The 25,966-nt window shown below is 42.5% G+C and overlaps 1 protein-coding gene and 1 long non-coding RNA gene across 5 annotated transcripts in view; both read left to right on the top strand.

Moving 5' to 3' along the window:
* LOC122575336 (colorectal mutant cancer protein) overlaps nt 1–25,966 on the top strand; it is a 58,972-nt gene that overhangs the window by 29,766 nt on the left and 3,240 nt on the right. For 3 of the 4 annotated variants that reach the window (XM_043744122.1, XM_043744125.1, XM_043744123.1), the window contains 4 exons: nt 23,844–24,105; nt 24,660–24,808; nt 25,059–25,280; nt 25,618–25,806. In XM_043744122.1, coding sequence (XP_043600057.1) covers nt 23,844–24,105; nt 24,660–24,808; nt 25,059–25,280; nt 25,618–25,806 — 822 coding nt within the window. Of the gene's footprint in view, nt 1–21,144; nt 21,550–23,843; nt 24,106–24,659; nt 24,809–25,058; nt 25,281–25,617; nt 25,807–25,966 lie in introns of those variants that run through there. The other variant, XM_043744124.1, reaches the window with a different exon arrangement.
* On the top strand, nt 1,790–14,800 carry LOC122575340. The gene is made up of 2 exons (XR_006319407.1): nt 1,790–2,138; nt 14,765–14,800. It is a non-coding gene; the product is annotated as an uncharacterized LOC122575340 (long non-coding RNA).

The following is a 25,966-nucleotide window of genomic DNA, read 5'->3' as shown; positions in this document are numbered from 1 at the left end:
TTGTCGCGTACTCTATATTTACACTCCCGTTTGTCGTCTACTGTATCGCAGTTTGAAATTGCAGGGATCGTTTATCACGTGGATCTCGACGTCTCTCGCAATTAGAGAGTCCAGCGAAATTCTCGTGATCTTACCTGTCTTCCGTAATCGCTGCAATATCACGTCGCGTTCCTTCGTAATCATGTCAGATACAAGTTCCACATCGTTTGCCTTTAAACGGCGATCGTTCGCAACCAGAGGATCACTCTTAATGGAATCGTTTCGACCCGATCCCGTCCCTGTTTCTATTAATCGGGCAGAGTCATTAGTCGACAGACACGCCGGTGATTTTCACACTTCCTGGCAATAAATAATCCGGCGTCAATGGCGCGGAGTGCCGCACAATAAACGATCGCGGTTTCGCTATCGATAAGAAGGTCCGTAAAGGTCTTCGAACAGTCGTAAATTGTGCCGCCCATGAATCGTAAAGCTCCATAAAGCGTATAAATCACGCGGCACTCGCATTATAAAGCGTTTCGAATACGCGATCCACCGATGGTGTTACGATGTTTCGTGCAATTAAAACTGCTGCTCATGTTGACGATGGATCGCGTCCGTTTCGATACGCCGGGAATTGACTTCGCCACCCGGAATGCCGATAAGACGAATGGAAAGGCACGCTCTCACGTGGGACGTAATAACCCACGCGGCGACTTGCCTCAAACACGCAGTGCAAAGATATTCGAACACTCGTGTAAACCTTTTATGAATATTCTGTTTGTGTTACGCGAAACATTTTCGAATTTCATTAGCGGCGTAACGAGACTCGACCATCGTTGTTATTATATTTTTCTACGTTTACGTTCCCCATAAACGGATAAACATCGTCAATTTATTCACGACTGAACTCGACTGCATAAGATCAGACGTTTTAGTCATTTATCCCTCGTTCGTCCCCTATGGGTCGAGTAATTTACACGACGACTTGCTTCAAACAATACAGTTGCTCACGAACGTGTTCGAACACCTGTAGAAAATCCTTATGAACAATTTCTGTGTATTATGCTTCCACATTTTCGAGTTTCATCATCGCTTCGCATGAAACTCGACTATGCCGATTATTATGTTTTTCCACATCTACGTTTTCCATAAACCTATGAACATGTTCTACAGTGGTCACGAAAAGTATTTGACACCGTTGTATTTATTGTAGCATTTATATGCTAATAAGCTAAGTCCAAGTATATTAATTTTCGTATCATTCGTTGGCGATTTCATCCAACTGCAAAAATTTACCATTATGAAAATGAAATATAGAGTCTGATAAAAGAAGGGTTTCTTTGTAGTCGCCGTATTTATGGCTAAACTCGACCGTATAAAATTCATCGTTTTAGTCGTTTATCCTCTGCGTTGCTGAAACACATAAAGGAGAGCCTACAAACATCCCGTCACGAACTTGTTGTACGACCTGATACTTCTTAGTATTTGGTTCAAGGAAACTCTAGCCTTCCATTTCCTTCCCACCTCCCTATATCTGCACGACCGTTTCATCGATTATGCTCGATCGATGTAGCTGGTAAACCATGCACCACGAGATAAGACACAGCAAGAAAGCTTCGTCCCTCGGCCTTGAACAAAGCACCCTGTCACACTTATAGACAGATCGGAAGGGGATGGAACAGATCGTGGCGGGCGATATCCGGCTCTTCTCGTGCGCTCTGCTTCGATTGTACTCGACAAGGGGGTGGCGAGTACAGGCTACTTACTTTTTATCGGCTGCAATAACCGCGGCGTGAAGTATCGGGCTGTGTAACGCGACAATTGGAGCAAGCGAGACGACCAGAATCGGAGCTTTCGGTGCAACGAGCCGTAAGATCGGCGAGCCTCGGCGTTGCTCGGACGCCCTCGGCTGTGGCTTGGTGAAATGCGCCAAGGGTGTGGGAGAATCGGTGGCTCAGTCCGTCACCGTGCGTTCCGCCTAGCGTAGTGGCCGGTCGCCGCTCCGAGCAACCGATTTTGCGTGCGCTACCGATCCTCTTCGTCTTCTTCATCGACGCGCGTGTCTTCGTCGACCATGTTCGTTCTCGTGTGATACTGGTGCAGTGACCTATTTCCGATTCTTTCGCAGCTGCATTGGAGAACCGTACAAGTAGCGATCGGTAGGGTCGTACTTACGGGTAAATGAGAATTGTACTCGAGGAATATTCTCTTTACCCACTTGCGCGATAGGAATAATTTATAAAAAATGTTTACAAACATTTCGAGATAGGGTCACGATTTACAGTTTGGTATTAACACTTTGTTGCCGGGCAACGTAGAAATACGGATTTGTATACGTTTTTTTACACCCCTCGTTTGCCCCTGTTAATATTCGACTATGTAGTGTTAGGGTATTTGCTATTATCGAGTTTAGCTCGATCGTTAACGTAGAATTGTTAGGATCGAGTAGATCGGCACAGGTAAATAATTTAGTTGCCGATCTATGCGAAAAATAGTAGCAAGATATCGGATCTGCATCGTATCTAGTTTTATACTAAAGGCATATAGTTTAAGTAATATACCTGGCTGAGTTATAATGATGTAACGATTCAATGTAACAGTCTGATCGTTCCAAATTATCAAAATTATCTGCTTTTAATATAAATCTAGATACTACAGATCTGTCTAATATTGTAGCATCTTTTTGCTAAGCTACCATTGTTGCATACTGTAGTATCTACCGTACATCTAACTACTACTTTGCTCTAGCCACAACAATTAAATTACTTAAATTATTCGCCTTTAAAGATAGATTTAATAGGTCATAATCGGTCAATAGGTGTTAATAATTGGATGTTGCAAATACGCTGCTGTATTTTGTTGTTATTTTGCGCAAAAATCGATGACGATCGTAGCCGCGATTGTTGAGGCTGGCGCAGGCTAACTCTTCGTTTATGTAGAGCGCAGCGAAGACGGCCGACCTCGTGAGGACAATCGATGCAAAAGCAATTACGCCGCTAACGTGAATTGCACTGCGGTATACTTCGCGTTATCTTCCATGCACCGTATATTCTGTCTCGGAGTGGTCCTCTTCATCCCTGTTCACCTCCCCCAACGATACACCAATATATACATACACGTACGAAATTCTTTCTTCAATACGCCGCATAATAGGAAACTAAAACTGTTTATCGATACAGAACTGCCTATCGATTCAACCACAATCGGTTTCGTTTCTATTTTTTCTGGGTTACGTGCGATTCACGCGTATCGTTTATATTCCACTGTGATTCGAACTCGATGCAGTTCGATGTTATCTAGCAGGACAACGAGTGATCGATGCTTCTTATCGTTGGTTTGTTACATCGTGTCGCAAGCTATTAGTATGGTCACGCCAGTGAGTGTAGAAAATGGGTTGGTCGCTCTTCTAGGTTTCCTTAGCGGATTGTAATTAGGATGAAGGATGAGCGAAAGACGGAGACGCGAATTGAAAGTAATCATGTCGCGTCAGGGACTCGAGTTTATCGTAACAAGCGGTCTTCTTTATTCCAGCAATGCTGTTTCCCTCGCGAGCCTCTAAGGAGAATCTATACAGGATGTTCCGTATAATCATAGGATGAATAATCGGCAAGAGGGTGGTTCTACGTGACAAATTAAATAGAAGATATAGAGAATAAAATTTCCTCTTGAAAATCTTATTCTATGTAGCTCGTATTTCTTCGCGTAAAAAGTCACCACCTGATTATTACTGGGACGGTCTGTGTAGTTAACGCGCAAACGTTTCCTTTCATATTCTAGATTTTAAACTTTCGCGATAACTTAGGCGACATATTTGTGGCCCCTCGGGTCTCCATCGTATTTTTAATAATACATTGCGCTCTGTTCCAACGTCTCGTAAATGTTCCAGTTCACGTCTTCGGGTCAAACCTGAAAAAAGGACGAAACAAAGCGCAACGTATTAATAAAAACACGATTGAAACCCCGAAGTATAAGAAATACGTTTTCTTCCGTAGTACGAAGGATTATTTACGATCCGCAATGATACCCAAGCTGGCTTTTTTTTTTAAGTCGTCCCATACCATGTAAATTCGTCACGTGGCCATTTGATCGATTTAATAAGACGATACGGCAGCGAACCGTTGACGGTGTACTTGGCTAATGAAAACCGGGTCATTATTCACCGATCACCGGTTTACCTTAACGGGTGACAATTTACATTAGCTAATGGACCGATTTACGGTCAGCCCCGTGACGTATCGAAGCGCAGTCCGCATCGCAAAATCGGAGGGAATCGCGTAAATTTCGAGGACGTGTCGTAGTTGATATCGATTGGTTGGGAACGAACGTGGGTCCGGACGGTACATCATCCGCTAACGAGATCCACGAACGGCGAAAAAACCTGTCTTCTCGTGTGATCGTGGAAAGGGTAACTGGCCTTTACCCCTGTCTCGCCTCTCGTCGATCGACCGAACGGCTCGTAATTCAGAATAATGGCATTCCGATACGACTCAGTGTGCAAATACTTTTTATAGACAGCGCATTCTCTCAATGATACCTGGTGTTTCCGAAAGGTGTTGAAAACCTTGTTCCATTTTATAACAAATTACCTCGACTATACACGTTCTGTACAACAAATTTTAAACGTCCGTACAAGTAAAATTCCAATGGATTCGAATGCAGAAAAAGGACAAGCCACGCAATGGAATCTTTGCTTCGGATTTATTTACTTGGAAACTTGTCCTTTAGAGATTGTCTAGCTATTTAGTAGCCGAACATCTTGAGATAAAAGCTCACGGTGTTCGCCTAGTTGCGTTCGAAGATCGGCGACTTTTCGTTTAAAGATTGTCTAGCAGTGAAATTTAATAACTCCTTAGAGAAGCAGCAGAGTCGCCGAACCGATTCCAGTCGATATTTTTCCGACTTTCGGTTGCTAACGCGGGTCATAGTAAGTAGTATAGGTGCCGCTCTAGCCAGACAGAGAATGGCTGGCGCCAGGAAGCCGACAAAATGCGAGACACGAGCTTAATAGAAATTAAATGAATCGTATTGTTTTCCAAAGTACGGTAGACCATGGTGCACCCAGGTTTTTGGAGCGTTGCCAACGAAGTTCGTATGGCGAAACGCGAGAAAAGAGACAGGTGGGACAAAGAACGTAGCGACACGCGCGTGTGGGATGCACCGGTCTCGAGTCGTTATTTTTTTGAATGGAACTTGTACGTGTCATTCCTCGTGCCGTCAAGCCACGTTCTCCAGTCGTCTAACAAATTGCACTTGATCCAAGAACACGACCACGAGCTCGGACTCGTTGATATCGCCGCACGTACGATACTTTATCCGTTTTTGATGCCGCAGATCGAGTTGGATGAAGCAAGTTTTTAATAGACCGCTTTAGAACTTTGTCAGGGATATTACTCGGATACGTCGTCGGTTTTTTAATTTAACTAGACAAACGTCAGCAGCTTCTATCGCCGGACGTTCTCAGAACGTACGTTTACGAAGTAGTTAGGCAATCTGTAAATGAAAAATCATTGATTTTTTTAACAGCTAGTCGATGTTTCGCGTGCCACGTTTCAGCGGGTATTACTGTATCATCATTATTCGTCATCATTCTATTATAAGAATGCGAAATTTTTCATTTTCTATATAGTATACTGAGTATATTATATAGTATATTATGATATATTGTATATTGAGTTTTGGAGTAGATTATTAATCTTATTAAAACGATAGTGTAAGCGTGTCGCGATAGCATCGTTTATGTGTATACCCGTGTGTTTCTCTGTAATCGGCCTATCAATTACGTCCCAAATGTCTTTAATTTTCTGTCGTGCTCCCCTTATTGTATCCCCTTTTCAATATACCATTGTTTCTTTCTCCTGAACCGTATACGTGGTCGCAGATAGAGTCGCAATCGTTAAACGGCTTGTTGAGTAACACGCAAAAACGACTGGCGCCATCCTCGTGTCCCGTTTGATTTGCAGATCACCCAAGTTCTTCTCTGGACGCTGTTTATTCGACGATGCACGCTGCCCGCTTAATGTTTACCACGTGTTGCCGAGCGATGCATGAACATTTGCATGGAGCCTGAACGAACGATGCACATATTTATCGAAACGTTTGCGTGTCAATGCATCGTTGACTCTCATAAATCAGACGCTCGCGCTTTTCTTTGTCGTTCGTATTGCGTGTATGCTCATCAAGACCATGATTTTACCGAGTTTATGTTTTCAATAATTCATTGACCGGATTTTTTCGACACCGAGCGAGCATCGTCGAAAATTGGGTCACTTCACGCGACCAGGCACGAACATTTGGTTTCTCTTTCAGACAACTTTTTCCTCGCTTCAGTGCTTTTTATTCTCCGTGTGGAATAGTTGGAAGTGATACAGCGAGGTCGTAAAATTTGTTAGTGATTAAAATTTATAGCTTTTGGTGACAAGTAATTTAAAATGTATCGGGAATTATTCGTTCACATTTGCTCATTTTGTTAAGTGAATGTGACAAAATGTGTCTCGCAAATACATTTCATAATGTCATCTCGCAACATATGAAAACATTCGGACAGGCGTAAAAGATGAACGAATTTATTACTCGATCCAATATGACAGCAAACTTTATTTATTAATCGCTGTAACATTATTAGTACATTTTTATAATTTTTGTTTTACGTTTCTAATGAAATTTCAAATGATTTATTTATTTATAGCACATACAAATACGCATAAAAGTTTTCCGAGGTTAAGTGTTCAAATATTTTCGCAAGCCACTGTATGTGCATAAGACACATTGTAGTTGGAAGGGTAAAGTTTCTGCACGTGGCCTAATTCGACGGCAAAGAACTGTACAAGTTGACTCTATTCGGTCCAATTCTTTCCGGATATCCATTTATTCTACTTTAGTCTAGTACTATTAAGTAAGTTTAATAGTACTTATTCTAATTTAACCTTCGCTTAGCCGTATGACACAGCTCGCGATTATGGGGTACGTGGACGTTCTCTCAGCCATTGCCACGAGTGTAACATACCATCACGGTATCGTTACAGTGGTACACGTACATCCATGTTTCCTCGCAGGTGTTTAGCGAAGTTTGAATATTCAGAGCGTCGCGAGACGTTATCTTCCTTGCTCCATTCTTCGTTCCCCTGCGGCTTCGTTCATAGTATTAGCGTAATCACCGAGCTCTTTCATTCATCATTCCCGCCTCCACCTTTCAATTTTTACATCGCGTCGCCGCGCGCGCGTTTTCATTTCTTTTCTTGCGTCGCGCCGCTGCGAGTATCGCGCTTTTGTTTCTCTCCGTCCTGGCAAAGAAAACAGACGAAAGGAAAGAAAAAGAAACATTGCTCGCTGCATTCCGGGGCAACGATTTCAGGGATCGGTAACGAGTTTAACGAACTGGCTTCCTCGCGAGGCATCCCTTCCGCGTTCCTGCTGTTCCACCGACCGGCGATTCTCTCCCGTCGTACACACGCTACCCTTACCGCTTGGTTCGTCAAGAAAAACACCGGCCAAGTCCTACTGAGACGCTCATCATGCCCACGGAATTAAGCGATCCGCTGTAACGACACCTTTTTATATCGCTGACGAGCGAGCTTTATGCCTCGACCTTTCGTGAACGATATTTCTTATCTTCTTCTTTTTCTTTTCGATTTGAAGAATATAACGGTGCACGCCATTTCCTATCTTGCACTGTATTTATAATTTAAAATGAAATATTGCGTCCTAATGCTTGCCGCTCAAGTGTCTAGGGCAATTATTATACCAGCTTAGAAATTAGAGAAAATTACGTGTATTCTAAAGACACCAAGAAATAGCATCTGTATGACGAAGAAGGTATATACTACTGACATATTAACGAATTTATGATTGAAACATGCGTGGATTTAAAAATTTGTAATTTACACCCAATGCGAAAATTTGATTAAAAATAGATTTCCTAAGACATTCGAGCCGTAATGTACAGTGCTGAAAGGCATAAAATGTAAAAAGAAAACCTGTCTGATATATGTTACAGCCTAACGCAATCCTGTTTGAAATTTTCCAATATCATCATTAGAGGCACAGATACATGTAATTGCCATTACTTTGCTAACGAATACGCTTTCCGATATGATCTTCCTCGTATTATCGTCCAACGAATGTGAAAAACTCAGGATCTCAGGTACGCCGTACCCGATTACCAGAACGTAATTCACGATAGTTAATCACACGTTTAAAAAGCTGTCTCGGCGCGTAGTTGGCGTAGGCTGTCGTGCTCGATAGCTGGAAACGTTTCTTGAAACGCGGCTCGACGCGAGTACAGAGAGCAGTAATGTCGAGTGACATTTACGTTTTAACGACATTTCGTAAATCTGCCCGGCGATTAACTCGTAAATTAACGGTCGCAATTGGCCGCGTTCAGCTAGCGCGAGCGCGCGCGCCTTAGTAATGATCGCGAACAGACGTTTAATGGTATTACAAAGCGTCAAGCGGTATGTAACCGCGGCGTTTATACGCTTCGCGGTGGAAAAACGTGGCCGTAAAAGCGGTGGTAAACCATCGAGGATAAGAGGATCGTATCGACACGAGGCGCGAGCAAAACGCGTTTCTGTACTCTGTCCGAACTTTATTGCACGGGATCGTAACCTGAATTGCTCGACCGCGACAAAGTCAACAGACACCGGCGACGGGAATACTTTCGCGCTACCTAGCAAGCTACGCCAACGTTATCTTCGATAGTTTCGCAAATGCGCTATTCTCTGGAAAAATGTCGCTCTTAACGGACACGTTAGCGCGCAGATAACGTATCTGGAAAGTCAAACTTCGAGCTGTACTTCGCAATGTTTATCCCCGTGCTAATCACGTCGTTCCTTGAACAAGTTTCTCAGTCAAAAATTGTTTCACGGTCGTTGGGACTTGTGCCGTGGACATTCGAAGGTCGTGTTAAGGTCGTTCGAAACTCATCACAAGGTTGCGTACAAGACGTTTGAAGTTAAAGCCGTCCTAAGTCACTCGAGGCACGATCGAGAGTCACTCAATGTCATCTTCAGAGTATTCGAAGTTTGTTGAAGGTCATTTCGAGCGTATCTTAGGATCATTCAAGGCTATATTAATATTTCCCAAGAATGTACGTTTCAAAGTCGTTTGAAGTTTACTTTGGCTCGTTTAATTCAACACGAACCAAAAGTTATTACAAAGAATATCTCTGATAGTGATTTCTTTCTGACAAAATTTCACGTATAATCTGTACTCTTAATCGTTATCCTTGGCAGATGCCAAGCTTAACTCTGATTCATAAAATGGCCAATAAGCACGTGGCATTAAACGTACGTGACGTTCACGCAGTTCTGAATTAGCGAGAATAATTCTCGTGCATCATCGCGTAACGATTGATGCCAATGAATTCAGATTACCTACGTGAGACAGCCTGCACGTGCTAATTATTCATACAATATATACCCACGTAGACCTTACTTCACCCTTGGCACGCCAACATCAGGGTGATACTGACCTACGGGAGCCTTTCGCGTGAATCATGCCACGATTATTTTTATCCACAGCTGGGACCGCAGTTAAATCCATATCTCTTCGTAATCGGCTATATTTTCGAATTATCGTCCGTTCTAAAGTGAATTATTAAAACGAGAAGCGTTAAAAAACTAGTTTTACTAGAAATTTATCTCTACTTATCGCGACAAATCGTTCCATTCGCACAAAGAACGCAATATGCATCGTTCAATCTGCTCGATTATGTCTTTCGTCAATGTTCGATTGTTTCATCTCGGTCTCTTTTTCTTTGCCTCTTAACTAACAAATAAATAATCGACGATCAGCCACTCTATCGAATATCGATACTTTGTCGTGTTTCTGTGCTGTGGTCTTCAAGTAAAATTTGTTGAAGCTTCCCAACAACTAAAATCAAAACGAGTCAATGTCGTGCCACCGATGGCTGATAATATGTTTTCGTATAGAAGTAGCCAGATACAACTAAATAACAGTCCCCACTGGAAAGACAATTCTTCCGTTTTAAGAACTCGATGTTAATTAATAATCAAGATAGGGATCTCATTGCGACTTATAAGAGAACGCGTGAGTCAACGAGACAAATTTGCGATAAACATGCGCGGCATATTTGGTAAAGAAAGAGCGAGAGAAAGGGGGAAAGGGTGGTGACGTTAAAAAGGGAAGGGTCTTCGTTTGGCGTCAGCATAATGTAAATGTCCCCTGGATACGCTGCGACGATAGACGATAAGCTAATCCATTCAAGGTAACGCGCAGCTGTTAAAACTCACTGCCTCTCGCTTTTTCCCTCCGCTACTTTCGCTTTTTTCGCTCGTCATCCGCCTTTTTTCACGTTATTTGAACTGTTACGTTGCGCGTTAATGGATCAAGAGATCGCACAACTACAACTTATCATTTGATATACTTGGTAAGAAATATAATCGTCTAGTACGGTATTCTGTTTATAACTTTATAAACCGACATAGACTATTCCTTCGAATCGCAACATCAGGTTTGAATTCTCAAGAAAAAAGTGAAACGCTAAATGTGTATATACATATATATATATATATATATGAACATTTAATTTTGAAAGAAAGTTTATGTATATTAAGGATTCAACAGCGGAACGTTCCCATAAGTGATCATCCAGGCAACTGTTTCAAAGATACCATATCTTTAAAATATTTTCTTAATCGTATCAGACAGAAACAAAATTATTTTAACTCTTGTATTGAATGTAGTTTATTTTAATCATTAATTAATAAAGAGGAGCATTAAACTGCTTCCTGAGCGCAACGGGTTAATAAGAATCGTTGAAGCATAGCAAAATGTAAATAAGAGAAGCAAAAAGGTTGGTGATTCAGATTCGTTTAGCGTGTGCACGGATCTCATTACGGCCGATACTCGATAGAAAACTATAACGCTTGGTATTTAACAGATTTCGTAATGGACTTTTTCTACCTGTACCGTATCAGCCAGAAGTTTGTAGAGCGGCTGTGTAATTGAATCTAAATTATAAACACGATCTACCGCCGATTTCGCGTATCATTAATTTTCAACTGGATCGCGGATACTGACCGCAACAGTGCAGAATCACACGGGATCGGTCTTTTTCCGCAAAAAGTCTCGACCAACAAGCGAGCGCTTCCATAATTGGTATCCGCCGACGCTACTCCTCCTGACCATCTCTACTAAATTCGCAACGCGGTTTTCTCGGCATACCGCGCGGTCGCGTCGCCTTGACTAATTAACTCGTTTAATTAACGCTCCTGCCTGCCCCATACTCCGACCAGCAACGCGGAATTTCGACGTTTTTCATGAATCATGTGAATTATATTTGTCATCGTAGCATCTTATCGATGAATTATCGATTATTAGAATATACGTCAGAGTTGCAAATGTCGAACAATTGCAAGTTAAAGTAGGATTTTTCGAGCCAGCTAGGTTTAAAAAACAATGTTGAACACTGGATTGGACATCGATCTTTAATTTACGTTATTACGTTTCATAGTATCTGATGCAACAACGTTGCATTGGTGTCTTGTGGTAGAGTCTTTGATTTAATAAGAAAAGAACGAGGACACATTGTGTGTACTTTAAGTTCAAGAGGAAATAGTAAGAGAAATGGAAATATAAGAAATAATCCTACTATAGGATTACGAGAAAGTTAATTGGATCAAGCATGGATTTTAGACGTACGTAAATGAAAAAAAATGTTTAAGAATGTTAGGTCTCAGACGGTATTAAATACAGAATAATTAAATATATTTACTACATTTACCTACGTTCACTGTCTTTTAAATCTACTTCGAACATCCAGCGAGCGTCTTTTTAATTTACTGTCGTTTATATCATCTTCTCGTGACAAGTGAAGTTATGGGAGTAAGTCGTTTGTTTCTTAAAAAATGAAACATCAATCGCATACTTGCGCAAGGGAGTTAAGCAATTAACAAAGAATAGACCTGATCAGTTTGGCTTCCGCGAGGCGGCACGGCACGTTCGGTAAGAAATTAGTCCAGTACGTACGTACGTACGTATCGCGACAAATTTTTAAATTTATTCCCAAAAGCAAAGACTCAATCGTAATTTCATTGTTCTTCGTTTTCATCTTATTTCTAGTCGTTAGAATCTTTGTGAATTCGACTATGAGACAACATCGATAAGGATCATACAAGATACCAACGCTGATAAGGATTAATCGCGGGTCAGAGTAGAATCCCGTAATAGCAGCCGCGTTGATCGCATTGGCTCGGAGTAAAAACTAATTGCTGGCAGCAATAAGGGTCTCGTTAGGCCCGAGACAGAAATCCCCGCCCCCTCTCTCGCGTCTCATAATTGCCAGTCGAGCAATTAATTTATTTCGCCGCTGCGGCCGTTTCGCGACGCGTCCTCGTCCCGCCGCGATCTCGTCGAGAATCGATAGACACTAGCGGAGCAATTAAGCTTTCTAAATCGATGGGTACACGCTAACCAGCGATATACGCGGACCTTTGCAAACTGGCCATTGAATAGGCAACCTTGCCAGTTATGTAAAATGAGAGCGATCGATATGATAAAAATCTAGGTAAATTCTAAATGCAGAAAATTCCTCTGAATATAATTGGCTTTCGTTTCACTACTCGTTTTTTCGACGCTGTTCAATTTGTATTGTTCGCATGCAAGTAGACCAGTTAGCTTTCTCTTTTTCGTCAAAGTGGCGATAAAGATGCAGTGATACATACGTTCAGTGTTGAACAAACAGAACCGTTTTAACTAGGTTAATGATGAGATTCTTATTCAATTCGAAATACATATTCAATCAGGCCGGCTATTATGAATTACGTAGCCTGTTTAAATTCGTATTGATCGTAAATAAATAGATATATAAACATAGGACTAAATTATACATAGACATAATGAGACTTAAATATATATATTAATTTGGTAATTTCCATACGAACGTAGCAATTTAACACGTTCGTTGCGGATCCCACTTTCATTCTCTGTGATAATCTATGCTAACGAACAATTTTGAAATGTGAAACTTCGCATATACGTTTTTAATATGTATTGTCGAAAGATACCTTTTCATAATTTCGGGATTCTCCGTTCATGTTGCAACATTCTAATCAATAGCATGTATGCTACGTAAGTTATGTATAACTTGAAGGTATGTGTTGGCTCGAATGCGTGACTCGTACACAGTGAATGTGTCAAAGATATCGTCAACGCTGTCATTATTGCTATTGTTAGGCATTTAATTATTCGCGAAGACCAACGGTATGATAGCAGCAAATTCACTGTTAGTCGATCGTGTTATCTCGAGGAAAGAAGAAATGCTATGTAGGGCATTCCAGCTAAGAGGAACGGTATTTTAAACAACAATTACTTCGTTAAGCATTTGGGTTAATCAACTTTTGTTCTCAAAGCCTCGATTCTGTAAGTAACTGAGCGAGCGACCGAGTCAAACAGTTCAAAATAGTTCAGACCTGCAGCGACAAATGCAGAAATAGTAATTCGGTAATAATAGCAGCGATTATTACAGAGGCGTCGTTTTACTGACGAACCAGCGGTCGACTACGGCGGGCAAATGTCGAAACGAATCGTTGAAAACGTAACGAACTGCCTGTGGTAGAGTGCATCGAAGGCCAACGTTGACCAGGCCACTAATGATAAGTTAACGAGCAGCCGGAATGGCATGCTCGTTAAACACGTTGAAAATGTAAAAACTTGAGCCGGTAAATCTCACGCCATTAAACGTTCAGCGGCGGTGCTCAAGCATTTCCGCGATTTCGATGGCTAAATCAGCGTGTGTCGGGTGAACACTCTGCACACGGGCCGCGGCAATGAGCGCGGCACGTGCCAAAGCGGAAAAATCTCAGAACGAATTATAATTAGTGACTAGGATTTTTGCGTTTCACGCTCTAAATTGGAATCGCGTTCAGACTATGCTTTCCCCCTTTTCTCAAATGCACCGCTGCTCTGGCCTCTGACGTGTTTCGTCGACCATGTCGAGCCGCGAAACGTCTGAAAACTAGTTTTCTCTAGAAGATAGCATATTCACATCGGTAGAAAGATCTTTCTGTTTTTTGTGAACAAAGGTTTCTTTGTGCGTATCCAATGGTGCGACTGTTGAGCAAATTCTGATATCTTAAGAAATCAAAAGAACGCTAAATAGGTTATTTCAAGTAGAAATGAATAGCATTCTGGACAGCAATTAATCAACAATTTGTTGAGCATTAGTTCGTTGGGTTAATCTATTTTTGTTCCGAAAGCCTCGATCGAGTGACTGTTGCGAGCAGTCGAGTGAAACAGTTGGTGGTTCATTGTCGAACCTTGAACGACGAAAGTACAAGTAGGAATTCGGTAGAAATACGTCCGTACAAGTTCGATCACTTTGGTTAATTTATAATAATTCCGTTTGAATTTGGCGAAATTATATAAATTATCGATGAGATAACTGAAATAAATTGGAAGAGACGCGTGACAGATTTTTATTTTTATGCAACAATCCAACATGATCGATCGTTCCTTTGTATCGTTGCTCTTATCCGCCCTCCCCAGCTTCTTTCGCTCGGATGGAAACAATACTTTCGCTCCTCGATTGCTTTGTCTTCGGACAAGGAGAATTAATCATAGACAGGAATGAAATACATAGTTGCTGGTTGCTAAGGACTCCATGTCTGGTAATCTAATTACAACGCGGAAAAATCCAGCCCGATTCCATTACCGATCGCTACGATGTCGCAATATCGCGCCGCTGGTCACTCCATCGTCGCATTGCTTCGCGTAATCGAGCGTGACGAAGAGACTGTCGCGTGAATAACCCGTGCAGTGCTTTCAGCGTGAACGTGAACGACTAAAGCGGAAGTGCAGAGAAGAAATATCACCGACGAACGATACCATTGGCAATAATCGCTGTACTGGTTTCACGAGCAGCGAGAAACGTGAAAAAGGTTCAGGCGATTTGTTCGCGGACCGAATGGAAGATGCTACAGTGAGGAAAAATTAAGTGAAAGCATCGAGAGACATCGTGGCGGGTTTCGCCGTGGCCGTGAACAATGGCTCCGCGGAGCCGGCTTACTACGTGGACCGATTGCACCAACAGAGAGTGCAAGTACAGCAGCAACATTATCAACAGACGACAAGGTATAGCGTACAGCCGAGTCACGTCTCTGCCCCGGGCAAAGAGATCCTCGAAACACCGCGAAGGGATCTGGTTTACGTTCATTGCGCTACCACCGAGGACGAGGATGCCGAGGAGGAGGAAGAGGAACCGAAAGGATTAACCAGGTCTAGGTCGTGGCTCTGCTGCCCTGGTGATCGTAGCAACGATAGAACCGTCCCGATACAGGTCGAAGCTAGTCACAGGAAGAAACAGCAGGAGTCAGTAAGTTGGAATAGCGAACGAATTTCTAACTTTTTAACGCTTTAACTTGCTCAATCTCTGTAGACTTTTGATAAAACTTTGCGAACAGAGACGTACTTCTTATAAACAAGGTTTTTATAAAGAGAGACATAGTACAATGAAATTAGGTCGAGTCTTGTCGAGGAGGACTATGTATGTATCGTTTGTGTCTATGTCAAAGACTTTCAAGAGTTTATATGTATACGCTGCCTCGAAAGGGTGAAAGGGTTAAGGGTTTCAATCTATATAGAAGTGTTATCGTTAAGCGTAACTTGTGTACATATAAGAAGCGTTATTCGCGTTCGCTCGAATCTTCAATCAAACTCAATGAACAAGCAATAAAACATGTAGCAAATTCGCGCCAGTTCGCGATGACAGCTGTTCGAACAATAATTCATGACCTACTCGATCTTCTCTCGTGTTAAAGTCCACCAGACGCGATTCTTCTCCGTCGTCCAACCGTTGTTGTTCCTTTTAAATCGATCGAGTGCCAACCATAATCCGCGGAATGATCTCGATACGTTGTTTCTTAACCAGAGTCATCTTCATCTACGTGGAAAGTATACGAATTGAATTGGTCATGGTTCCCAACTTCTAGAACACGCTGTACATTGGAATTCGAAATTAACCGATCATGGAATAAATTCTCAAGTTTATCCCGGTATCGATTAAAGAACTGGAATAAATGAACGGCAGGAGAGCGCGAAGAAGAGGCGACGAAACTCGATGGCGCGTCATCGAGGCCGCTAACGAAACGCGGAACAAGCTTACCGCCAGAGGCGAGGAGCATTCCGACATCCGATAATGGAGTTCCGTAATTTTTGCCGGTGTCGTATTCGATTCAAAAGCCGAGTACACGCCGAGAATGGGATCGAATCCGCCTCTCAGGAACAGGACGATGTTTCTGTCCTTCCGGTTCCCTTCCTACCACTTTTCCCCCCTTCTGCCCCCTTTTTCTCTCCATATTCACCGCGAAACGACTCGTTCATTTTTTATCCCTCTCTCGTCTTCTCTCGTTCTCCACGCGTCACGTTTAGATTGTCTCTTGCTCTCGTCTTCCCTCTCTTTATCCGAGCAGTCAACCCCATCTATTTATCTGAATCCGTTCGTCTGGCGTTGTCTTTGCCCGTCTCATCCCTCCGTCTGTCTCTTCGTAAGCTTATGCAGAATCGAGTACTACCCTTTAAACTTTAATCCGGCAGGAATAGAGCGGCGGACGACGAGCCGTAGCTAACCAACCGGACGATCGATTTCACAGAGGAATTTCAAATAAACTTTCGCTCCCGTAATTTCGTTTGCCCCGCTCTGACACCTCCGCCCAGGCCCCCGACGCTTCTGTCCGATACCATATTTTCCGTCAAATCACCGGTCCGGACTACGCCGTCTGTCTGTCGTTGCTGATTTCCCTCTTCCTCGTTCGCCATGTTTGGGCGAACGCTTACTTGGTAGAACGGGTCGATCGGTTCTTCTGCGCCAGTGCTTTCTCACTTTCTTCGCGTGTAACCTCAGCGTTTTCGTGCTGGACTCGTTTGCTTGAAAACGCACGCCTCCTATCGGAGCTTCGTAAAAGGTTTCGGGCTTCGTAAATCAAAAATTTTCTCTCGTATTTGCGTAATTCGTCGTTACGCTGGAAATTTGCATCTAATACGAGAGATAAGAACGCACAGGAGACATTCATTCCCAGGGAAAGATATAATTTGTATGATAATGTATTACTAAGTTGCTGGTGCTTATGCAAATTCGTGTTTTTATAAACGTAATTAAAGAAACGGGTATGTAAATGGGCACACATTTGATATTTCATACGTTTTTCCATACTATCCGTGTTTTTACGATTTTCAATTTCCTATAAATACATTAGACACGCGCATATTACGTGTCATAAATAACGACGTGTATTATACGTATTGTAAATCAGAAGATTCTGTCGTTTGTGCTCTTTGTAAAGAGAAAGAGCCAGTTGCTTCAATCAAAATCTCTATGCGACTAGTCTTTGATACGATACGATCTTTTAATATCATATGATTCGTTATTGTTTCTTACTGTTTAGAGACGTTTTGTAAACATTCGACAGCTCCTCATCTGTCTATCCAAAGAAGATCCTCTGTTGCAGAGTTATCTATAATCCGTATACGTGTGCCTCGTAGGTGTTATCTATAGGTACGATAGGTATTCATATTAAATGCGATATCTAAAATACACAAAACTATTTTCATCGCGTCATATCGATCTCGCTTTCAACGTTATTAAACGGAACCATAACAGCGAAACTAATCTAATCCATTAATAAACTCGAGAATACGTTTCCTGTTACCCTTCTACGTAACATGTTCTCAAAAATTGTATCCTGACGAGCGGATTAGTTCCGCTATACGGAAGCGCTATTCGTTGAAAGCAGTCCACTCCGCGCGTGGAGGAAAGAAGAAGGAGATGTCATTTTACAGGCAACGTCCTTGCATCGAGGTAGAATAGACGTGTCTGTGGGTTACCTCTTTTGTCCCTCTTTTGTCACAAAAGGACCGTTTGAAACGGTGTGCTCACCCCTTAAAGCCGGTTCGTCTTCGTCCAACGAACTCCCCCGGTGGATCAAAAACGAATAACGTTGCTCGTCCCTTTTGACGACCAGACAAAGAGAAGAAAAAGGGTCACGGGGGCTTGGTCAAGGAATTTACCATCTCGAAAGGGGACACCTACTTGACCCCTTTAGCGGATTAACGGCAGGATTCGTTGGAAAAATCTTGTTACGAGCAATCGGTGCTCGGTGATCTCGTTACGAGCTCGCTGAATCGAGCTTCAATGCACAAAGTGACAAACATTGTTTCCATAGCTGTCTGTGCACGATGCAACGTGTCAAGTATCAGTGTAGAAGAAGAAAGTTTTGTTCGGTGTTAGAAGCAACGAATGTGTTATGCATATCATATGGTAAAATTTTGTTATACTATTCGTGGCTTTATTTGTACATTACATATCATTATTATGGATAAAAAAATGTTTTGAATTGACTTGATTATTGCGAAAGTCCGATACAGAGTGTGCGAAAGGGGATTAAAGTATTTGTAAAAACCAAATGCTTGCGAACTAAATATTAATACAGTAGATCTCTGTTTATCTGAACATATCGAGGAACAAACAGTTCATATAATAGGAATTTAATGCTTCTCTCTGCTACTATAACTTTTCATTCGTATAACAAAATTTCACATTCAGATAAATAGATTTAATACGCGGAATTCCATTTAATAGAGTACTGAGTACAATTTTATTCCGATAAATGGAGTTTCACTGCAAATCGCAACTGAATCTACGAAGTATTTAAAGTTCTATTTCGCTGCACTAATGGTACTCCTCCTGTCCTAATGTAAGTATTGTAAGTATTACGACAATCTCGGTTTTATACAAAATGTTCCTGACTTTTATACAGATGATCGGCTGAAATTAGAAAGGAAACGATTTTCCATTCTTGCGAGGTAATAGACTAAGAATTTATACAAGTCATTAATAAGCGTTTTGAACACACGTTTATGCAAACGAGACGTCGATAGACCTATTCAGCTCGATAAAGTTGTGGCTCATCCTACGCGATCGACGGGATCCTGGCTCGCCTTTTCCTCTGGAAATCTTCAGAGTTTCACTCGTAACGTTCGCCTTTCTCTCGGCGTGTTTGCCTTGAAATTTATCGTCTGTTTGCTTTCAAAAGCCAAATCCTTCTGAAGGGAAGCACCTGTTGGCCACGCACTCGCCCCATTTTTCTTTCCACGAACACCCCACGATACATCGTTATACAACTAAATCCAAACAGAAACGAGCACTGTTCTTTCTCCAATACAAACTTCTTTTTTCTAAGGAGCAATATTCAATCGGATTAAGATAATATACGATACGAATGATTAGCAAAGTGTCAAACGTACGATGGATCGTCCAAGTTGCAAAAGCAACTGTTCTTTTCTATTTTTAACGATCGAACAGGTCCCGAAGGAAAAATTTCATTGAAAAGCGCAGCATGATGAAAGTCAATCGCGCGAAACCGGATAGCCGCTGCATTTTCCTGGCAAAAAACCAGTCTTTTCATAGAAAAACTCGCGTTTCTTCGCCAATACGATCGATAGTATTTCAGCGCGTTCAACGTTGTTGCGTACTGCAGAGGCGAGTAATCGAATTTTCTGCGTACAAAGCTGCGCGACGCGGATCGATTGTAAAAAAGAACATACACGGTCTACGATCCAAAATCGCAATAATTTTGCCACCAACGTACAGTACGTCGACTGCCACGATGGTTATCGATGAACAACCAGATTTCGTTAAATTTTTTAGATCGATTAGGAATGAGAGAAATTTCACGGGCTAACAAATTTTCAACGATGCAAATGATCTGCGTAACATTGTCGGAGGAAAAGTGCACAAATACGATATAACGTAATACAATATATAACGATCAAACATAATATAATATTTTGCAAAAATTAAACGTTACTGTTTAGTATATTTCAGGGCAAAACATATGGATATTTGCGTGACAGTCGACCATGGCAGCTATAAAATCCAAATTTGATCAATAAATTTGTTGCGGTGGCACAAGCCACACATAAATTATCTTTATCACTTTCATAAGATTTCCCTGATTTCGTACGTATAATCACGTGCTCTCTGATCGCTGGTATATTGTCCGTGCCGTCTATAATCGTCGTGAACAGGTCGACAACTTTCCACGGCATCGAGAAGACGAAGTTTGCCTTTAGTAAGTCCTCTATAACACGTCGACGAAGCTCGTCGCCAGCGGATTTACCCAACCTCCAGTTTCCAAGTAATTTCGTGTATCAAAGACGAGAACGACCTCGGACTTCCATCTATCCAGGGTAGGATATCGGGTATTCGACTGTCGAGAAAGTCGATGCCCCTCTCGGTCACCCCTGTCGCTGGCTTTGCACCACTTTACCGCAATTTCCGGTATCATTTTACGTGGTACGTCTCGCAAGAGAGAAATTCGATGGAATCGGTGATGAAGACACCTGCCTAGCCAGCTTGAAACACGCATGGCAAGAAGAACACGAGAAGGTAGAAGCCCGTGCAAGCTGTCTTCTTTGGTAAACGCCTGGTGAGTCATTGCGAAGAATTCACTCGGTGACCAGGCTCGTTTTGTCGACATGACACGACCGACGACTCGTTGTGCAACGAACTCCACTCGATTCTTGTCAGACTAAACGAATAACCTGGCGTTTACGTGATTACGTGAACATCGACGCCACCATTTGCTCCTATCGACGCACGTGTTGCGTCCTCTTATTCGAACATTCAGTTTATTACTTATGTCCAGTTATTTAAACATTTTGCTCTGACGCAATCATTGGCTTGTCGCGAGTACGCGCTTTAACCGAGCAAATAGCGCTAAATAGAACTGCAGAAATGTACGCCTCACACCTGTGCACTCTCTTGCGCAATAATTTGCTAACATTAGATAGTTAACGAGCGACGAGTTGCGGGTTATAGGCTTCGTTTTTAGAATTTCATCATTACGCGTCAAATAGGATAATCGGATGGATTTTGTATGGGAAATTGAAAATTGTTCGCGGCAAGTCTGGTTCGTCGTTCTACACGAATGGATTTCACGTGACGTGCGCGTATTTGTGATTCTTCGGGTTTCGATCTTAAAATTCAGATGAAAATCCACAGAGTCACAAGTATGTGCATTGTCAGCCATTCATAAGTTTTCTTTCCGCTCGAGTACGGAATTTCCAGCCGAATCGCGTCGCGTCTAATTACCCGAACGAAAGCAAGCAGGTATAGAGCGTGAAATTACTTCATTTTGCAACGGTACCACGGTTACGTCATACGTTTATTGCAACATCCATTAACATACGCGTGAATCGATGAACGAGCAAGATGACCAATGGCTTAGTCGAGGACCACTTGTGTCTTTTACGGTACTGCGACATTCACAACTTCCGGCCACACGAAGGCACTGGATTCTTGTCGCAGTTGTCCGAATTACAAGGAGGAGCGACCATCGTGCAGGATCGGCCATTCGGACAAGGTGGAGCGTCTTTGCAGCTCTTGCCTGGCAGTCGAACGATTTCATCGTCGTTTTGCGCCACGACTACCGCACAGAATATTGCCAGGATGAACGCCAAGATCATGGGAGACCTCATCTTCCTCTATTACGTCCTGAAGAGTGTTCTGAAAGAGTATTAATTCTTTGTATTCTCGTGGTACCTCAAGGTATCAAGGTATTTTCACTGAAATGTTCTACGCTAAATATGCTCGACGGTACCAATAATATGCAATAACAGAATTGGCGTATTCGTAATATGTGAAAGCTTGTGCATCTGTTTTGTTGTTTAAAAAGCTCTTAATCTTCAAGTTGTTCAATTTCGATTGAACTATAAGTCAGAAAATTTAATTCCAATGTAACGAAAAAGAACGTGTATGTTATAGTTAATTTTTTAAACAGAAGTTGAATTTATAATTAATTACTTGCGTAAGAAGTTACGTACATGTGCGGTCAAAAGTCTTAGGACAATTTTTATATTCGCTTCAAAGGTGAAAAGTTTAAGCAAAGAACGTTGAAGGTATTGAAATAATTAAAATACACGCAGTTTGAAATTCGTAATTTAAAAAATTACAGGTAAATATAAATCGAGCTAGAGCGTATTAAGCATCGATGGTTCGCTATTAGTTCGAGAATTCAGTAACATTCTCATACCGTTAGCACAAATTTACCGAAACGTGATACTTATCACTAAGAATAAAGTTCCAGGTAAAAGCTGCGGCTTTTACAGCAAATCGTAAAACCACTTCGCGCGCTCTTAACGATATCTCATCGAAGAATAAGGTATTAGGGGATGTTTGGTTCGAACAAAAGCCAGCAAGTCTACGCTTTCGACGTAGTATGAAATTCAGAGCAATCAAATCGATTTTCCGAGTAAAACGTAAATCGTCGAACCCATCTACCATAACGGGAAAAAGTAACGCGTTGAGATCTCGAAATACAAGAGAAAAAGGAGTTAAATAGAGAAAAAAAAGAAAAAAGAATAAATGCCTGGTACGTGTCGTGAGCAAGTGACAAAACTAGTTTACCTGTCGTCGAGAGTACACGTGAGATACGCACACGATCCTTTTCCTCTTTCTCGATAAGAGGACGACTCTTGAATGATACTTCGTAATTACGGGTCGTGATTCTTATATGGATCTCTCGGTATTTTTCTCTTCCCCTCTTGATCGGTGTATGTTATCACATGGCCAGGAATCATTAGCGGCTCGTCGTCTTGTAATGTTCGTCATGCACGGTTGCCCTCGCGAAGGGCACTCCGCGAGGAACGATGCCTCGCAAACAGGTATCCGCCAGTTCCTACGCATTTTTCCACTTTTCTTCTTTTTCCCTGTTTTCTGTGTTCGCGTTCGGAATACCGCGAATACGACGAAATTAATGAGGACCACCGGTAACAAGAAGAATCGCGTCTGGGACATCTATTTGCGGAAACAGCGCGACGATCCGCTGCTACCAGCTGCTTCTGCTCTTTAACAAATTCCCTGACAAAATAGACGTTTCTTCGTAAACGTGAGGAATTATACTTGGAATTAACGTCGATGGTATCGGACTTCTTATTAAAGTCACAAATTCGTCATTTTTAGCTTCAATGGGTCGTAATAACGATGATCGATAATTAACGATAATTGATACTTGGAAAGAGAATGGTAATCGAAATAACCAATTCCTAATATTTCTAGAAATTTTATAAAACTAGCAACGATGCATTTCTCGCTTCGAAACGAGACAATGTGTATTTAAAATCGATCGGCTAATGGCAAAGTGAGTGGACGACCGTGTTCGAGGTTGACCTCGGCAAGACGTAAAATTAGTCAATTATTCTTTCCTTGACTAAGACTTCTGCATAATATATTGCAATTCGTCGTAAGTAGGAATTTATCCGGCAGTCAAGGTTGATCGAGACAGAAGATTGATCAAAATGACTGCCGTACGGTATTCTTCCAAAACGTAGTTTGCAATCAGCAAGATGCTTACGCGTTTGTCTTGACTCGGCCAAGACAGGTTGCGTCACGAGACCAGTCAAATCCATGGAAATCTTCGAATTATAATATCACAGGATCTTCTTGATTATAGATCCTGATCGGAATCCCCTTGAAACTTTTATCAACTGAAGAATCTTCTAGGAAAGTGAGCTGTCATTGGGGGTTTTTCCAGTTTAATATACATTTATTCCTCGACCATATACCTAATTCACACTCACATTGTTATACTAATCGCCGTCTATTGGCCGCAAAGATCTCTTATGTAGCAGGATCTGTATCTTCCAAACGCACGATTTCCCCAAGCTAAGAAATTTCATATTTCAAATCTACCTCTTTTCGAATACAAAAGTCCAATTCCGAATACAAAGTTCCAACATCCCTCTAACATCCTGAAAGCTTTCTCTCGTCACAAAACCAAAACAACGAAGAAATTTGATCAGCGATGAAATATGGTCGATGATTGATCCGAGGGTGGTCGGTTCTGTTGCAGCTGCATGCGGCCGCGTTATCATCGCTGCGGTCCGAGGTAGCCGAGCTGAATTCAAGGCTGGTGACGGCGACACGAGCCAGGGAGGCGACCGAGGCGGCTCTGGTCCGCGCGGAGGTGCAAGCCGCGCGAGCGGAACAGAGGGCAGAGCAGCAAGCGGCGAGGCACGAGGAGAGGCTGACCGAGTTGCATTCCGTGATCGCCGAGCTCGGCAGGCAGCTCGAGAGGCATCGCGCTACCGTAATTGCCGAGGAGGATGAGTCCGGTAAGGGAGAGAACGAAACGACCGATTCCGTAAATCTGTGCACCGTGCTCGGTCTCTGCCTCCCTCCGACAGAGATTTATGGACCGAGGCCGTTTGATGTTTTAACGCGTTCCCCGCTGGGAAGCCGCTTCGCCGTTCGTTTCACGGTGTCCAACGACGTCGCCAAAATTCGAAATTCTTCGTGCAGATTTATATTTCTCCCGATCATGGTGTGTCCGTTTTATATTGTATTTTACAGTAACTTGTTGGTTCTGGCTAACTTTGGCCAATTGAATATTTTTTTCTTGCGAATTATTAGGTTGTTGAGTAAGTTGGAAAACTTACGCCTGGCATTTATATGGCATTTATACGCCTTGCATGGTGTGTGTTTTATGATGAGTCGTAAAGAGATAAATTAGCAAAATAATTCAAGGAGATCTCTTCGTAAAACGACCAATTGAATAAATTGTAGCGCATGTTTTAATTCGCCGTTTCCATTGATGATTATAGTAGCTCTTAAGCACTTCGTTCGAACACTTTGTTCCGTTTCGTTTGACCCTTTCCTATCAATTTAGAAATAGAGACAAGCAGAGACGCGGAGGGGTCAATCACTAACCCGGTGGAAGAGAGCGAAGGTGGAGGTGACATTCAGGGTGATGGAGATCGTACATTGGGAGATGCCGATTCCAGCTGCTGCGAGGACATCGAGCCACGTACCGCCGAGGTATGTCTATCGAAGGATTACAAACTTCTTCGGTGGAACTTAACTAAGAAGGTAGTAGCGTAATTGCCTGGGAAAGTCTGGGAAACGCGTTTAAGATTTTGCAAACTGTAAAATGTTCGTAGCAGACGTAGAACTTTCAAACTATGCAAAATAGACTCGAAATCGAATCCGAAGAAGTTCCTTAACTCGGACGAGTTGCTAGATCTTGCGCGTAATATAGTTGCGATTAAACGATCATTTACATCGACAGAATGGAAGAGAACAGCTAGACAGTCCGGCGGCGTTACCAACACCGGAGCCAACACAACAGGCGGCCTCGTGCCAAAGCGTGGCCGTGGCAGCGTTACAAGAAGAGGTCACAGCCCTTCGAGCGGAGATCGCGAGCTTACAGGCTCAGCTGGCTAATTTCAAGAATCAGGCTAGCAATCAGAGGCAACAGGCTGGCAGCGAGTCGCCCCGCAGAGAAATACGAGTGGGTAGCACGATCCGACCTATTGTAACGTGCTGCAAAATACGCGCACCCTCCGCATGGTCTCGACGTATAGAGACGTTATGTGATGTTACAGTTTTGCAACGAGCTGAACTGAGTTTTCGTCCGCGATGAAAAGAAGATCGTTCTTTTCATCTCGATGCACCCGAAATGCATTTTCCTCCTCCCCCTTTGGAACGAACCGTTGAATGCCGAACGAATTTTTTGCACAGTTACCCCCGTGCTTTGGCCAGCCTTTGATCAGCCCAACACTTTCACAAAAATATTTATCAACCCTTCCGACTGTAATGTTCTCCTCGTGCTCCTTTGATTTCCGCAGACAAGAGGCAACACCAGTTCGCCGGAACCTTTGAGTGCACCTTGCTCGCCACTCTTGCCACCCCTGCAGACACCGCCGACAAAGAGCGTAACGAGGGAGGAAGCTCCGGTTCTTAAAATAGCCGAGAGGGTAAGACTCAGGAGGACCGACGAGAGGCACATCACAGGACCTGATATTACCAACCTGGGGGTACGTTATCGTCTCTGGTTGTTCGTTTCTTCTCACTCTTAGCTTGTAGTTACAATGATCTCGTTCTTTGACGAATACAGCCAGGACAATCATATGCAGCCCCGTTTATAAATATCAGGACACCTGATAATATCGTACGAAGCGCGATAATCGATCTGAA

Source organism: Bombus pyrosoma, linkage group LG15, assembly GCF_014825855.1.
Source record: "Bombus pyrosoma isolate SC7728 linkage group LG15, ASM1482585v1, whole genome shotgun sequence".
NCBI classification, from domain to species: domain Eukaryota; kingdom Metazoa; phylum Arthropoda; class Insecta; order Hymenoptera; family Apidae; genus Bombus; species Bombus pyrosoma.
This window is presented reverse-complemented; position numbering and strand designations above follow the sequence as displayed.